This window comes from Condylura cristata, unplaced genomic scaffold (assembly GCF_000260355.1).
Source record: "Condylura cristata isolate star-nosed mole 26May11 unplaced genomic scaffold, ConCri1.0 scaffold00011, whole genome shotgun sequence".
NCBI classification, from domain to species: Eukaryota; Metazoa; Chordata; class Mammalia; order Eulipotyphla; family Talpidae; genus Condylura; species Condylura cristata.
In genome coordinates, this window is record NW_004567112.1 from 35,949,224 (window position 1) to 35,967,200 (window position 17,977).

Here is a 17,977-nt window from a genome sequence, read left to right on the forward strand (position 1 = left end):
TGTACAGTAACACCAAAATTTATAGCACAAAAAAGGTTGAAATTCAAAGTGTTTGATAGCTAACAATTCCTAGACAATGAGAGAGAAAAACACAACCCTCAATGAGCAAAATAATTACACAAAACCAACTGCAAAAATGATATAAATGTTTAAATTAACAGAGAGCTGAAAACATTTCTTCTACTGTATTTTATATATCCAAAAGTTAAATACAGGTAAGGAAAAGGTAAAATACCAAAATTAATCTTCAACACATGAAAACACAACAAACAAGATGAAAAATACACTGGGTGGAATTAATGACAGCTCAGATATAACAGAAAAAAAATCAGCAAACTAGAAAACAGCAAAAGACAAAATGAAATACAAAATAGAGAAAGGATGGCATCAATGAACTATGAGACAACTTCAAGTAACTAATATATAGAAATTTTAAAACCAAAATGGGGAGAGGGGTGTGCAAAAAATGTTCTATGAAATAATGACTGAAAGCATTCCAAACATAATAAAAGCTATAAATTACAGTTCACAGAATTTAAACAAAACCCTAACATAAGAGCAATGAAAAAGAATACATAAATTACAATGTAATCAAACTGATTAAAACCAGGAAATTTGAATAGCAGCCAGGGTTAGCAGAAGAACAAAGATAAGAATGTCAGATTTCTCAACAAAAACAATGCAAACAAGAAGACAAGAGAAATATATCTGAAATTAATGAAAGGGGGGGGAATCCCACAAAAAACTAGAATTACACATCTGGCAAGAATCTCTTTAAAAGTGCAGGTGAGGGCCCTCCCTGGTTGTGCAGTGGGTTAAAGCACAGCACTAAGAAACTAAAGCCACTTCAGCATGAGTTCAAGCCCCACCAGGAGGTGACCCACATGGCGCAGACCTCTCCTGACCCACCTGCTGTTCCCCTCAGCAGTGTGCTTTGTCTATCTACCTGTTATGCTCCCCACTCTGTCTCTAGTGAATCCTCTTGTAACAGGGTGGTCTCTAGGAAAAGGCAAGTTCCAGTTTTCCTGCGCCACCCAGGAGGGTGGAGCTGAGCAGAGAAAAAGGAGAGAAGAGAAGGAATGAGGAGAGAAGAAAAAAGGAAGGAAGCAGGATGGAGTACAAGAAGGAGACCTGAAGAAGCCATATGGAGCAGCAAGCATGTGATGAAGAAACTGGGCTTGTTTCCTGACCCTGGTCTGGTTAAGGCAGATGTGGGTGAGATACCTGTAGGGAGGTGACTACGGCAGTGTTTATATTGATTTTGATTTTGCTCTTTTGCTCTCAGATTTGTCTGGCCATTTCTGACCCTTTTCCATGAGTCCTGGCCAGAAGGTCTTGTGGTGGGCTTTCAGGCCTGGCTTTGGGCCAACCCCTTTTGGGTTGACTTTTGCCCATGAGGGGGTGGGTAACTTCAGATGTTTGATTTAAAAGTTATATTCTTTGTGTTCTGTACTGTATATTTACTGTATTAAAGTCTATTTTCATTAAAGTTATATATGTTTTGTCTTGATGAGGCGGATGGCAAAACCACTTAGAGCAGACAGGTTTGGGGCTTCGGGGTGTCCCTCTACCCCTGTCCTGTAACAGATTTGGGGAGCCCTGAAACACTCTCACCACCCCTGCATCTCTGGCCTGTACCCCAGTACTGTATGCATAAGTAAATAAATCTTTAAAAAATGAAAGTGCAGGTGAAATAAACACACTTTCAAGAAAATAAAGCTAAAAGAATTCAACACCAAGAGACACAAATGAAATGCTAAAAAATGGTCTTCAAGCAAAAGGAAAGTGAAACCATTTGGAAAGCTAACCAAAAAGAAGGAAAAATACTGGGAAAAATAATGTGTAAATATATGGCTTTATTATTATTTAAATCTCTTCATAAATATTTAGCTATTTAACAATAAATGTTAAGCACTTATAAATATATAACAGTATAATGTTGGTTACAGAGAGGATTATGTAAATTATATATTGACAAAGTTTTAAAAAAGTAACAAATCTCTAATGTTAGCAGGAGGAGGAGCTTTGGAAAATCTATAGAAATAACATACTTCTAAATAACCTAAGTCTTACAAAGAAAGAAAAGGAAAAGAAAAAAATGGTGGTATTTCAAATTGAATTAAAATGAAACATGGTTCATAAAAGTTGTGTATATCAGTGAAATCAATACTTACAGAAAAATTAAAGCACTGAATGTAAACAGAAAGAAAAATCTCAAATGAATGAATTATTCTTCTATCTTAAGAAGGAAAGCAAAGGTGGGAAAAGAGGAACGAATGTGGAAGAATGAAAGAAAAACAACTGGAAAAGTAAAGGGGGGGAATAGAGGTGGCAATGTAATCTAAAGTAAGCAGAAAAAAGGGAACGGAACTAAGAAAACAAACAAACAAAAAAGACACAACAACAACCTGGGTTTAGACTTTCCATTAAAAGCTACTAGAAGACAATGAAGCAATGTCTACAAAGTACTTCTGTAACAGGGTGGTCCCTAGGAAAAGGGGAAGTTCCAGGTTCCCTGACCCACCCAGAAGGAGCAGAGAAAAGGGGGAAAAGAAAGGAAGGAAGCTGGCTGGAGAGCCAGAAGGAGACCTGAGGAAGCCACATGGAGCAACAAGCATGTGATGAAGAAACTGGGCTTGTTTCCTGACCCTGGACTGGTTAAGGCAGATGTGGGTGAGATACCTGTAGGGAGGTGACTATGGCAGTGTTTATATTGATTTTGATTTTGCTCTTTTCCTCCCAGATTTGTCTGGCCATTTCTGACCCTTTTTCTATGGGTCCTGGCCAGAAGGTGCTTTAGTCTGTGGTGGGCTTTCAGGCTTTGCTTTGGACCAACCCCTTTTGGGTTGACTTTTGCCCAAGAGGGGATGGGTAACTTCAGATGTTTGATTTAAAAGTTATATTCTTTGTGTTCTGTACTGTATATTTTCTGTATTAAAGTCCCTTTTCATTAAAGTCATATGTTTTGTCTTGTTGCGGCAGATGGCAGAACCCACTTAGAGCAGGCAGGTTTAGGGCTTCAGGGGTGCCCCTCTCTCCCTGCCCTGTAACAGATTTTGTCCTGAAACAGATTTGGTGTCCTGTAACACTTTGATTCACAGAAAACTGACCAAACAAGTTACCATTTTTGCACACAAAAAATAAGGGAGTGGGAAAATATAACTGGTGATAAGCAGTGAACTCAATTATTATTAGATAAAGAGAGTAAAAATTAAGGCCACAACAGAATAATAAAAAACTAAACAGTTAAAATGTAAAAATAAAATCATAACTACAAAAGAATCAAGAAGCAGATGACACATTATTAATTTTCTGATTTTCATAGTACATTAGATTTTTTTAAAAAAAAATACAGAGTGTAGGAAAATTAACAGGTTCAATTTCCTAATCTTTTAAATAAAGTTTTCCTAAATATAATAGCCTTAGAGAGCTGCTATAAGAAATATGAGAAGAAACAGGTACATGCCAATATGATATCAAGATGAAGAGTCCCTGAGATTTATGTTTCCAAAAATGGAATTCCAAAAATGGAATTATTACTGTCACCATAACCAGTAAATAATCCTTAGTCATGCATAGTACTAAAAAGAATTTGATTTAAACATAGAAAAATGGAGTATATATCTTATAAAAACAAAACATACTAACACTTTATTAAGCCAAAGGAGAATGTTGGACTATGAATACTCCACTTAAGTTTTTTAATCAAGAAGTATTTGATTTGAACTCTGCATTGTAGGATCATATAATAATCAAGTTCATATATTTTCAATGATCATGGATTTATGGAAGGGTAGGAGGAAGAATTGAATATGTAGATCTAGTTTACCTTACCAAATGCAGAATGATGTCCTAATCATGGAAATTTGTTGAGTTGTTATACTGAGTTTCTTTAAAATATCAAGAACCTTTTGTAATTAAATAACTCATAATATAAGAAAATTGCCAACTCTAGCAACCCTCAAAGTAAGAAGAACCTCATGTGATTTGTTGCTATTAAGCATAGCTATATCAACTTAATCTAAACATGTGCTGAAAATATCCAAAAGCTCTTGATTTCAAAGGGAACCAAAGACTTAAAAGAATGTCTCTGAAAAAAATAATACTACATTTGAAAGGAGATTTCATAGATTTTAGTAGGACTTGTTTTTAGTTGTCAGGAAAGTAACAATGTGTTGAATATCCACTAAGCATACACAGCACCCCATCTCCAATATGATTCTATTTTCTTCAGATCTATTTTAAATAGACAAAAACTTAATGGTGACTCAAAATTCAAAGTCTAATTACCATGCACTGAAATGCAGAGAGGTGTAATTGTCTGACTAAAAATATTTTCGCATAATATATTGCATAGCCAACATAAGTAGTAAACACAAATAATCCCAAGTCATCTTCTATTTGAAAATCACTTTCAAATGTAAAGTGGTTTATAATGGTACATAATTTCCCTCTAAAGAATCACACTGTAAAAACATACTACCAAGACATTAATAAAAAGGTTATTTTCAGAAAATAATTAAAAGGGGCACACTTTAATTTTTGGAATGGTTTCCCCACATACTGACAGAAAAGGTAACACGGTTTTCTTCTGAATAATCTTCTCACTGTAAGCAATTACCTGACAGCTATAAAGAGGTAGGAAATGCTATAAAGAGGGCTCAATAATAATAAGGCCCATGCAAGCAACATATTCATGCTGTAGCAGACATTAACATTAGGCTGAAAAGAAATAATTATATTTTCAATAAACATGATCCTACTGGATAATCAATTTTTTACACGTCTTATAAGCTGTTTTACATCTCAGGTAGTGAATGGCAGCAGCTGGCATGTCAAAACCATATATTATATGCATATCAGATGCTTTTAATTTTTCACAGGTATCTGCTTAGTTGTGATCAACCACAGTTAACTGAAATTAAATATAAACAAAGTATTCATGAACGATTAATTCAGGATTTTTATTATAGTCTTATTTTAGAAATGAATTCTTAACCAATTATTTTTATGTCAGAACACTTAATAATTTAAATTACATGCTGCCCTTATTCCCAGATTTAAGGGATTTGTCATGATCAATGTTTCTGAAATATTAAATTAAAAGGTGTCATGGTAATTACTATGGAATAAACAGCAATCAAGGTTTTTTTTAGGCAAATAAGCTCAAACTGCTTGCACTGAGTTTTTACAGTACTAACATTTCCCTACACAGTGCATGCATCATTCACAACAAATAGCCTAAAGATAAAATACAAATTTGTGGAATTACGTCAAAGACCTTTAAAAACTCTTTAATAAAAATTTGATTACTGGTTATGAAATATTTATGTGCAATGTGTTCAAATTGAGGTGTATTTAAACGTGAAAATATAAATTATGTTACCATAGGGTAAACATACTTCAGTTCTGCGTTTGTAATAGTGGTCCTAACATATGAATTGAGTAGGCAGATAATTTTAGGATATGTAAAAGATAATTATTTAAAAATGTACATCAGCTACCAACTAAAATTTATAGTGTAAATATGTAACAAAAATTTAAATTAGGTAAACACTTACTGCAATATAATAAACTCTTGCTTTTTCTACCAACATCCAGTTTTTTTCCATATCAAGATGTTTTTCCTTTTTATAACAATTGGCAGCCGCAAGATTAGCTACAAGGGACCTAAGACAACAAAAACAAAAAGCAAGTTGGTTTTACTTATACTACACTCCTTATGTATTGCTATAGTAAAATAACAATTTATTTTGTACAAGTCTTGTTTTACAGTTGAGTATTTGATTCTTCAGATTTGTTGTATATTGGTTTTAATAAGTGTACATAAAATTTTATTTTGCGAGCCTTTTGAGATCTCTATGTTGCCTCTGAGATAGAGATATCAATCCCTTTTCTAAATACCACCTGGCATTTTAAGAATCTGGCATTTTCCTTTGATACTGTAATGATAAGATAATCTGTTCCACGTTTTTATAGGGCAAATGTAGTTAAGAAATAAAGCTACCATGTTGCTATGCAATATATGCATATGTAACTAAAAATTAGTTTTGCAATATCAACATATCATATTAGCCATCTAATCCAATGATTTAAAAGCCAACTATGAGATGAATTTTGCAAAACACATACAAATATAGACTATACTTACTATAAGGAATTAATATGCAAACCATTACATTTTAAGACAGGAATAAATTAAAATTAGTTTGTAATTTAAAGGTCCTTTATACTGGTCCACTTTTGCAGATAAAAGATCTAAGAAGGGTACTGCATTTAAAAGATTGCCACAGACTTTTTAATTGCCTCCAAATTAAACTTAGTAAAATGATTATATACAAATCAGTAACAATGCATTTCCTTCTTTGTATGGCCCTGAAATTATAAAGTAAATTCCGAATATTTTACTTTTTCTAATTAAATGAGAACACACACACACACACACACACACACACACACATACATATTATCTCACCACTTAATTTTTAGTAATATGGTTGGATTCTCTGTTAAGAAAACAATAAATTGGTTCTCTTCCAAAATGTATTTCTATTCATCTATTTTGCTGAAATAGATGACACATATAATTATAATCAATTAAATGAATGAAATGAGTAATATGCAGCAATATGCAAAATCACAACAGTACTAACTTTACAATAATTAGTCCTAATTTACAAAAAATGTTAATAATAATAATTTTTTAAAGCAAAATTTGACAAAAGTAGTTATTTTATCACAGCAAACACTTCTGGTACAGGCACTAAACTCTGTTTTGATAATAAAACTCTTTGATAGGAAACAACACAGGTTCTCTAGAAGAAAAATACAAGTATTCTTACTACCCAAATTTATTTAGTTTAGAGTTTAAAGAGTAAGAATCAATTCAATTAAGAAGAACAGTGCATTCTCCAAACTTCCAAGTCCTCAGTTTTGAATAAGGTTCCACAGTTTGAATGAGTTATATAATGAAGATTACCTTTCAGTAACCAATTGCCAATATTATTTGAAATCTACTGATCACCATAATCATAATAATAGGATACAATTTAATCAATGGACATCTGGATACCTAGTATTACCATGACTTATTTGAAATAATGATTTAACATACAAAACATTTTAGCAAATTTATTCTAATGTGAGTGGCATTAGAGGCAAAATTTGCTATTGCTCATTAGTGAGAAAATTGCACTTGCATATTAAAGATGGTTTTAGGAAAACTGAGAAGGGGAATTGTCTCAATAAACATATTTTAGTATTTGAACAATGGATGAATTTATTTATTGAAATCTTAAAGTGATAAAGTTCTATACACAAAATATAAAGTTATTTAGAAAGGTTTGAAAATAACTGGTAGAAATAAAGGAAGGCAAAGAGACAGAAAAGATGGAAAGAAGGGAAAGGGTGAGACACAGAAAAGGGAGGACAGATTAAATATTTATAACTACAAAAAAATATAATATGTAGTAAATCACTATTTAAAGAGATAATCTGGTGATTCTAACGATTCTAACAATCATTGATAAACCTATTTTTTTCCTGCAAAGGAGAAAAAAGTGTATGTTAATGACCAATAATGATATTGATTCAAGAATATACCTGCAAAAAGGCAAAATATGCATGGAAGGCACTAACTCATAGAAAGTAGAATTTCTAATTAAATTTGTATAAAACTGTGGAAGGAGTTTTCTTGGTGGTGCATTGGACATAAATTTGTTAAATATGGAAGGACAACTATTTGTCAAAAATGCTTTAAAGGATGTAATTCATGAGACTGAATGTCATGTAGTATTTTCTATGTGTTAAAAATATATATGTATATATGTATGTTTTTGAATATTCCAATGTCAGGATCCAATGAAAAGAAAATTCTAAGATTAACTTTGCAAGAAAGTGGCTAGACAACACTGAATAAAAATTTTTCCTTTTTTGGTCCAGATTACAAAAAGTAGAGACTTGACATAGTGCTTCATGAAGATCACAGCAGATTCAACAAAGGCAAATTTTTTTAAAAAGGAAAAAATGAGATAAGGGAAAAGGCTATTAAACATTAATAGCAATTATAAATAGAGGTATAGATTTCAAATTCAAATTGGAATTCAGATGTTAGCAAGGTTTAAATGGTACATGGCTTCTGCGGGAATGTACTGACCTGTTGCCACCAGTGATGCATGCAGCACAAGTTCCTGTTGGCTGTTCATTCTGCTCGTAGTAATGAGCATCCACGTGAGCTTCAGCAGCTTTCTTCTTTAGGATATCCCCAAATTTATCTGTCCCAATGCATCCAAAAAATGTTGCTGCCTTGTGTGGCTGCTGAATCATCCACTGAAAAATAGTACATAAATAATGTTAATGGTTCAGAAAAAGGGTACATGTACTTCAATATTCTGTCACGGAGAGTGGCACAAAAGAGATGCTTGTGATACAAATTTAGACTGTTAGGAGGACATTTCAATTCTATAATATCCCTTTGTGATAGTAAAATTAATACAGCAAACATAAAATCCTATTATAATGCTTTTAGGAAAAGAAATAGAATATAGAGGTTAAGTACACAGAATTTAAATTCAATAAACCTTAGGTCAATGCTGGCTTTATATGCAAAAATGAAAAATACTGTAACATGGTCATTATAACTCCAGAATCTAATTTAAGTATATTATACATTAAGGACTCTCTGAGTTCAAATCTTGCCTCTGCTACTTTCAACTGTATGAAGAATATGTCATTTAATGTTGCTCTGCCTCACCTTACTTATCTGTAAAATGGGGGGTGAGAAATTACAAATATAGCTCATAAAATCACAGAAAATTAAATAAGATAATTTGTTAAAATACATATACTTTGCATAGTGCTGAGCACACAGTGTGATACATGTAAGTTGTAGTTGTCACTATTGTGGTTATGCCTATAGTACTTCACATATAAATTAAGTTAAACTATGCTCATGTTTAAGAAACTGGTATAACGATTCATATAGACATTTTAAAAGGACAAAGAAAAACTTTATGGAATAATCAATCCATATGTAATAATTCCAGGATATTTTGTAAAGTTAAAACAAACAAACAGGGCCCTCCCTGGTGGCACAGCGGGTTAAAGCACAGCACTAAGAAGCTAAAGTCACTTCCGCATGAGTTTGATCCCCGCCTGCCCTGAGGAGATCCACATGGCGCAGCAGACCTCTCCTGACCCTCCCGCTGCTCCCCTCAGCAGTGTACTGCATTGATCTGCCTCTTCTGCTCCCCACTCTGTCTCTGGTGAATCCTCTCACCCTCCGCATCTCTGGCCTGTACCTCAGCTCTGTATAAATAAATAAATAAATCTTAAAAAAAAAAAAAAACAAGCAAAAAAATGTGGTGGGGAGGTATATGAATACACTTAAGTATCTTCAAGTATTTCAACATACTTCAAATAAAAATTAAGAATAAATACTTTTTAAACTTGTAAAAATATTCCTTTAGAACTAATAGTTTTAAATATGCTTACTTTATAAAAAGAAATATTTCCGAATGACAAATTTTTAAATTGACTTACTCAATATTTCAGATTACCAATTTCACGCAAGTCAGTTAATATCGTAACGCATATCAATATTGACTCCTATTAGACTTTTCAACCTTCAAGTCATGCTCACAAAGTATAAATTAAACAAATTAAATCACTGTTAAATGATCAATCATGTCTGTCCTATGTAAAATCTAAAAAATAGTCAATAGCAAATTTTACTATGATTATTTAAATAAATCTATATGCTACCGAAGTAGTATGAAATTTTATTCAATTAAAATGAATTAAAATTTTATTCAATTATAATGCCATTCAGACTAATTATGATCAAAGTTTACAAGTTAAAGCATAATCTGAAAAAGGGCTATTATTATCATCAAACAAAGTTGATTTATAACTACTCCAAATTAGGGTTTAAATAAGTTGAATTCTCTGCTGCAAATCAGTCTTACTTGGACATGTAAGGCAAAAATGGACAAATCTAAATATTCATCATGTGTTCTTGTAAATCCACTATTGTGTATTTCATCACAGAAAACTTACTAACATTCTCACTATTTCTGCTATCAACATATCACAAATTGACTAAATATGAGAACTTTACTATTGGTGAGTGATATCTACCCAAGAATTAGTCAATCTAAAGAGAGTTTAATAAACCAAAGTAGATATACAGAAGACATGGAAGACAGGTATACTGCCCCAAAGCACTTAAATAAAAATGATATAATCAAGAAAATCAAAATTGATTTTCAAAATTGCGAGATTCATAAATGTATCCCCTAAGAGAGCTTTTAATACTGTAGGACATATATAACTATCTCAAATACAATGTACCAACATCCAACCAATCTATTTTCCTCCATCCTGACATCTAACAAATAAACACTTAATTCAGATTTACTAGGTAAAAATATTGAAAATGAGTGTCCCTAATACAAAGTCACAATCATTATATTTTCAGATTCCCTAGGAAAGAAATTCAACCTCGTTCACAATCTTTGATTATGTTGCTTCTTTTAAGCTGAAACAAGTTGCTCAGCTTCTTTGAATATATATATGTATAGTATATCCTTAAACACCTATCTTTAACTTCCACTCTAGCCTTGAGGGAGCAGCAGGGTCCAAAAATAACCTGTTATGAATAACCAAAGAAAGCAAGTATAGAGTTCTCAGACACTGGACAATAGTAGGAATTAGATGGTGATCTTTGATAGAGCAGAAACGAGGTGAGTGCTGACATCAAGCAGGCTCTTGACCAGAAAGCAATTCCAGTACCATGATGTTAGGAGGAAAAAGTCACAGACAGCCTGGTTTTCTCACTGAAATCAGGGCACAGAGATATGTGTCCAAGAACAAGAAAGTAGAAATAAAAAGTTTCAATGAGTAGTGGGCTGAAATTCATACACAGTAACTCTTGAGGCTTTGGCTGGATACCAATCTGTGAATGCTTAAAAAATAAATGAAATCATACACATCTATAGCTGCTCTAGGAATAAATAAAAGATTTGTTTCCTTTTATTTAGTAAAAGGTCTCAGGGCTCAAGGTCAATATATAAAAAATATCTAAGGGATTATGTTAAGTAAAGTAAGTCAAAAGGAAAAAGAAAAATATTTGGACGGTTTCAGTTATACGTGGAAAATAGAGAAACTGAACAAAAGTTCAGGAAAAAGACAAAACTTGCAGGCTGACCATAAACCTGAGGTATCCAGCAGGTAAGGTAGAGGGAAAGAGGAGAGGGAAGAACACAAGGGACTATGGTGATGGGTCACAGGTGCACTGGTGGTGGGAGAACTATAGGGATAACACTTGAGGAGTGAAATCAAATACTGTTGAAAAAATAATAATGATGTAAGAAAATTCAAAATATATACTTTAAAATCAATGTAATTCTATATACCATCAAGAAACAGTTGAAAATTAAACTTAAGAAAAGTGTCATTTACAACAGCATAAAAAATGAAACATAGGAACTAATTTAAGACAAGTGGAACACCTATACATGGAAAACTAAAGAATTTGCCAATGATACCTCCATAAAATGTTTTGCTGAGAAAAATTATAGATGGAGTGTTACAGTGTTCATGGATTAGAAAGCTCAATATTTTGGGCACTTCCTGGTGATGCAACGGGTTAAAGCACAGCACTAAGCAGTTAAAGCCACTTCAGCATGAGTTCGATTTCCGCCTGCCCCAGAGGGGACCACATGGCACGGCAGACCTCTCCTGGCCCGCCGGCTGCTCCCCTCAGCAGTGTGCTTAGTCAGCCTGTTCTGCTCCCCACTCTGGCTCTGGTGAAGCCTCTCACCGCCCCTGCACCTCTGGCCTGTACCCCAGTTCTGTAGGCATAAATAATCTTTAAAAAAAGGAAAACAAGAACTAGAAAAGTCAAATGGCAGGAAGAAAATCACTGTGAGGAATCCAACAGTGCTAAGCTCCAATATCTTCTCATAAACAGCAAGTGAAAGTGTTCTAAGAAACTATCTTTAAATGGAGAACAAGAAAATTACAGTCATAATTGGTAACTTTAATAAATATATGAATTATGTGAAATTCAATTATAAAAGCAAGAGTAAAGGCAAAATGTTACCAGAAAATACCCAAGAGAAAGCTTAATGACAGCCTCAGAAAAGGCTTCCAGAGCTGGGTAATGTTATTGACTGGCCTTGGAAGAATAAGCCAAATTTTTTTTTTAAAGATTTATTTATTTATTCATACAGAATTGGGGTACAGGCCAGAGATGTGGAGGGTGAGAGGATTCACCAGGGACAGAGTGGGGAGCATAACAGGCAGATCGACGAAGTACACTGCTGAGGGGAGCAGCGGGCGGGTCAGGAGAGGTCTGCCTCGCCATGTGGTCACCTCCGGGGCAGGCGGGGATCGAACTCATGTGGAGTTGGCTTAAGCTTCTTAGTGCAGTGCTTTAACCTGCTGCGTCACCAGGGAGGGCCCAGAATTAGCCAAATTTTAAAAAAATGGCTATGAACTAAAAGAAAAGAAAGCACAGAGTACATGCCTACTTTCCTCACTTAAGCATTTTATTACTGTTCAAAACAATAAGTAACTAATTTCATTTAATGAGTAGCTAGTTTCAAACAACTTAGTAAGTATTTATTTTCCAACAATTTAGCGTGTGACTTACAGGATACATTTTCAAACCATAGAATGGGACTGGTCACCACACTACTATGGTCAGTTTCAAAATGACTTTTATGTAGCACTTGTTTTATTTTAAATCACAGAAGCCATCCAAAACCCCAGTTTTGCAAAAATATATTATACCACCAAAAGAAATGTAATATAATGTCAAAACTAAAATATCGAGCTAGTATGCTTCATGCTGTACCTGATAGATACCATTATTTTCCTAGAAAATGTCCTCGGGACTCAGTGTGGGCTTGCTATAGCACCCAAGGGACCTTAGCACAGTTTGAGAAATAAAGGAGTATATTATTAACAAAAACAATGAAAAAAAGAGATAAAGGCCGATAAGGAATATAATGACAAAGCTGCTTTATAGAAAGGGAAGAGTCTAATGGGACAAAATCTAGACCAGATCATTAAGAGTCATCTTAAGTGTAGACGGCATTCTATAGGAATAGGGTACACATGAAAATTTTTGAGGAGCGAGATAAGAGGATTTATCTCATTAAGAGAGAAGAAAGAGACATTTTACAACTGAATTTGAACAGGGATTGAATAAGCGACATTAAGCTTGACATCAAGTCTTTAACAACATATGGAAAGATTTCTACACGTTAACATCACTTTGCAAATGAACTTTTTCTTTGTTACTGAAGTAAAAAATTTAAATAATATAACTGACAATGATGTTCAAGGGCTAGTCACTTTTAAGAAAATACTCTGTATCTTAACTCGATTCAAAACAAAATGATAAAAAATGACACATACATACTAAAATAGTTTCAGGATAAGTCAAAGACAGAGAAATCTTGCATCAGAAAACCCAGTGAGGCATATCAGGAAAACCATAAAGCACAACTAAAAGAAATTAAATGTCAAAACTGGGAAATAACAGCAACAAACTGATTGCAAAGGGTGATGAGGAAATCAAAACCGAAGTAGTTGGTTAAGAAAATAGTATATATCACATGGTTTAAAAGATTGATTCTCTCATATGATTGTTATGCTACCAAGAGAAATGGAATGAAACAAAATCCTCATAAATATTTTGAGAAATTCACTCTCCCTCAATAACTAGAAGTTATCTTTCTTTCCTGACAAAATTGTTCCACTTCACCTATTGTCAAGCATCCTACTAATAAAAATCTAGTCCCAATAACCCTATTATTATCGCCAATGGTAGTTCTTTTGTTATTTTTTCTCACCAATACTTGTTACTATCTACTTTTCAGAAGTGATTTTGGGAATTGTTTTTGCCTAGTAGAAAAAAAAAAATCCCATAAACTTAGACTTTGTGTGTATACACACATATAGGAGAGACATATTCATCTTGTCATCTGATGGTAAATATGTACTCTCCAAGAGTTTATATTTCTTGCAGAATTATTGTGAGAACTGAATACGTTAATGTAAGCAAAGTGCCTAAGGTTACAGTACCTGGTAAAGAGGACTGATGATAAAAACAGGGTACTGACATATGATAAAAATAATTTTAAATAGTCTTCATTCAATTCATTTCATAAATATTTGTTGTGCTTTATCTTTTTGTCAGACTTCTTTTATTCACAGTCCCTAGAGTTCCACTGACAAAGACCACTCTACATACTTTTTCCAACATATGATCTAATCTAGTCCTGTGAATTCAGTTAGCTTCTAGACAGTGAGACTCCTTACGTCTAGTTTATTGATAGTTTACAACTGTCTTCACATTTCTGATCTAAATATTCAAATTCCTATGTACCCTATTTTTCCCACTTAAATCTATACATTTCCACTTTTATCTCCATTATTACCACCGTGGTGCATGTGTTAATTTTCTATTTTACTACTATGAGACTTCTTGAAAACATTTTTGTTGGAATACACTCACTCATGCCATAAAATTTACCATTTTTTTTTTAAAGTTTATTTATTTGTTCATACAGAACTGGGGTACAGGCCAGAGGCTCAGGGGCAGCGAGATGCTTCACCACAGACAGAGTGGGGAGCAGAACAGGCAGATCGACGAAGTACACTGCTGAGGGGAGCAGCGGGCAGGTCAGGAGAGGTCTGCCACGCCATGTGGTCACCTCCGGGGCAGGCGGGAATCGAACTCATGCTGAAGTGACTTTAGTTTCTCAATGCTGTGCTTTAACCCGCTGTGCCACCAGGGAGGGCCAAATTTACCATTTTTAAAGTGTACAGTCCAGTTACTTCCTGTATATTCTGCAGGTTGTGTAACCACCACTAACACCAGGATATTTCATCATAAAAGAATCCTATGCTGATTAGTAGTCATGACCCATTCTCTGTTCCCTCAACCATTTGCAAAAGCTTCTTAACTCACCCTCCTGCCTTCTGTTTGGTTTCCCTCCAGCAACTGTACAGTGAGTGAGCATTCAAAAATGTCTTTTTTTTTAGTTACCCATTTCTCTTAAGCATAGTTCAAACAGAAACAACTTTATGATTGAACCATCAACTGCTTCTCCAAATTTATTCTATGGTACTTACTCTCTTGAATGCAATGTTCCAGTGCAATCAATACCTCATTCTGTTCATAACATCTCATATTCTTCCTAGATTCCTACTTATGTATCAGGGTTTCCCATCTTGGGCAAGTATTTCTGAAAACTCATGTCTATGCCCATGTTTAATGTTGCCACAACAAACTATCAATTCCATCATAAAATTGATTCTACTTATTTTAACTTCTCACTCTGTTTCCTGAGTTCTTTAAAAGAGCCAAGGATGCATTTCCATAATAATATACTTAAGTGTCTGTGAATTTCATTTGCCCTAAATTGTAAGCTTTATGAATAGGAGACTATAACTTTCTTGTTCATTTATTTAACAAAGTAGATAGAATATAGTATTTGAATTTGTTAAATTCCTTTAGAGAGTGAAATGATGTTGTAAATATATACAGCAGTACTCTGATGAGGTTCAGGACACACTACTCTAAATTATGAGATGTTAGAATGAATGAAATTGAGGAAATGGTAGAAGCAGGAAAGTAACTTTACCCTCTTCCTTCTATGTCAGGAAAAAAGCACCTTTATCTCCGAATACAAAGGGATGCCAGAAAAATACCAACAAAACAGTTTTGGGAAGTATCCTTCAGTTTATTAAACTTGTCTTATATTCTCCAACCTATTATATATTTATATGATTGCCCAAACTTATCAAACCTAGCATAAAATATTTGGGTCATAGCAATCCCACTCTTAAGTATCTACCCAAAAGACACAAAAACACTGATTCAAAAAGACACTCCCCTCCCCCAACTTGTTTACTGCTGCTTTATTCACAATAAGAAAGACATGAAATCAACTCAAATGCCCAAAAGTAGATGACTGGATTAAAAAGATGTGGTACATATACACAAAGGAATATTACTCAGTGATCAAAAAAGATAAACTCAGGCCTTTTGCAGCAACATGGATGGAGCTGGAAGGGATCATGCTTAGTGAAATAAGCCACAAAGAAAAAGAAAAATACCAGATGGTTTCACTCATAGCAAGAGCATAAAGGACCAGGGGGGGAAATAGTAATGAACAATTATATACCAGAGACATTTTACATTTACTGGAGAGGGGAACAGGATCAAAACTGGGGGGAGGGGAGTACACAGGACTATGGAGATGACACACAGGTAAATAGGTGATGGGAAGTCCACAGGGATTGCAGCTAAGGTAGAAAAAGGCACAAAATGATGTAAAAACAAACTATTATAACAATAAAAAATATTTGGGTCAAATTGTTTCTTTGGGTATTCATTTCCTTATGAAGAGTCTCCTGTCAACTGAATTTTATATTAAATAAATTTGTATGCTTTTTCAGTTAAATTTTTAGACACAGTAAGGGACCATCAGAGGGCAGGAGAAATTCCTTCCCTACACCACTCAAACAACTTTAAATAAAAGGAAATGGTAGCAGTAGCTGCTCTGGAATATAAACCAAAGATTCAGCCAAAAGGAAAAAAACACAAAAACAAAACAAAACACTGGAATTAGCTAAAGAGGAATTAGGAACAACAGAAATAGTTAAAAGGTTAAATTAGTGAGTATTTAAAATATGTTGGGCATTATGTTAGTCCTTTACTGTTATCTCAGCTAATATGAACTACCAAGCAAGAGGTATATAACTTACTATCCAATTTCACAGGTGAAGAAACAGAGGTTAGGATGAGAACAGAGCTTAAGTCTATATGATTTTAGAAGTTACAGTATCAATTCCTTATATATGATGAAAGAAAGAACAGTAAAGAAAGTCACACTGGACAGAGAGATTTCAGAGAGACCTCAGAGAGATGGCTTGGGGAAAAGTAACCAAGAGAGCTTGTATAATAAATAAACATCTCTCTAGCTATCACTATCCTCAATTGTCATAATTGAGGACATAGCATATGTCCTCAATAATAGCATATGTCCTCATAATTGAGGACATAGCATAATTGTCCTCAATCATGATTAGTTTCTAAGAGAACCTGTGAACACTTGTAGCAATGAGGAAAACAGAAAACAGTAGTGTGTATAAAACAACTATCATCATAGAAATGTATTATAGCAAATTAAAAGTAGGACAGAGAGGTGACTAAAGAAACCTTTTGAGAAAAAAAAAACACTGTACTCTTTGTAGTAAGAATGTCCCTGAGATGCACACTGCAGATATCCTGCAAAAATTCAGAGAGAAGCATGCCAACTAATAACCAAAGAGCAAGAAAATTGAGAAAATCCTTCTCCTTTACTATTTCTAGCAGACAGGTTAAAAAAAGGAAAGTCCCTCAAGGCAGTAAACATCTGCCCATCAACACCTATCAGCAACAACATCAAAAATATAAGGCAAAGGTCAAGTCAAAGTTTATTGACAATGATGAACTATGACAGCCTCTATTAAATTACCCCTTCCTTCAAGGTGTATGTGATCAAAGCAGCAAAAGATATTTTCACTCAGTCACATAACAAGCTATTTGTTGAGATTGAAACATCTGGTCAATATCTCCTAACACTGCAATTTCATGCACAGTTAGCATTAGGGCACATTTCTTCTCCTCTTCTTACAGGGTCCATAAGGGTGGCACATATGGCTGATCATTTCATTCAAAAAGGATTCAATTCAAGGCATTACAGACAATCGTCTGTGCTTTATGGTGTTTTAAGTCTACCTGCCATCGTTTTCCATCATCATTGCTCACTGCTGTTCTCTTCTACTATAAAAGCCTGCAAATATGACAGAGCACTTAAAGCTTAACAGCTTTTCTCCACTGAAGTTCGAAAGCATTTAAAGCAATAGGAATCTGTAAAGTAGCAGGTCACTTTCTATTACAAAAACTCCCAACACA

General features: G+C 34.0%; 1 protein-coding gene across 2 annotated transcripts in view; it reads right to left on the reverse strand.

The window, feature by feature from the left end:
- Positions 1 to 17,977, reverse strand: part of ADK (adenosine kinase) — a 387,062-nt gene that overhangs the window by 204,137 nt on the left and 164,948 nt on the right. For both annotated transcript variants that reach the window (XM_004680753.2, XM_004680754.2), the window contains exons 5-6: positions 8,156 to 8,328; positions 5,562 to 5,670 (exon numbers count right to left, since the gene is read on the reverse strand). In XM_004680753.2, coding sequence (XP_004680810.1) covers positions 5,562 to 5,670; positions 8,156 to 8,328 — 282 coding nt within the window. The remainder of the gene's footprint in view (positions 1 to 5,561; positions 5,671 to 8,155; positions 8,329 to 17,977) is intronic.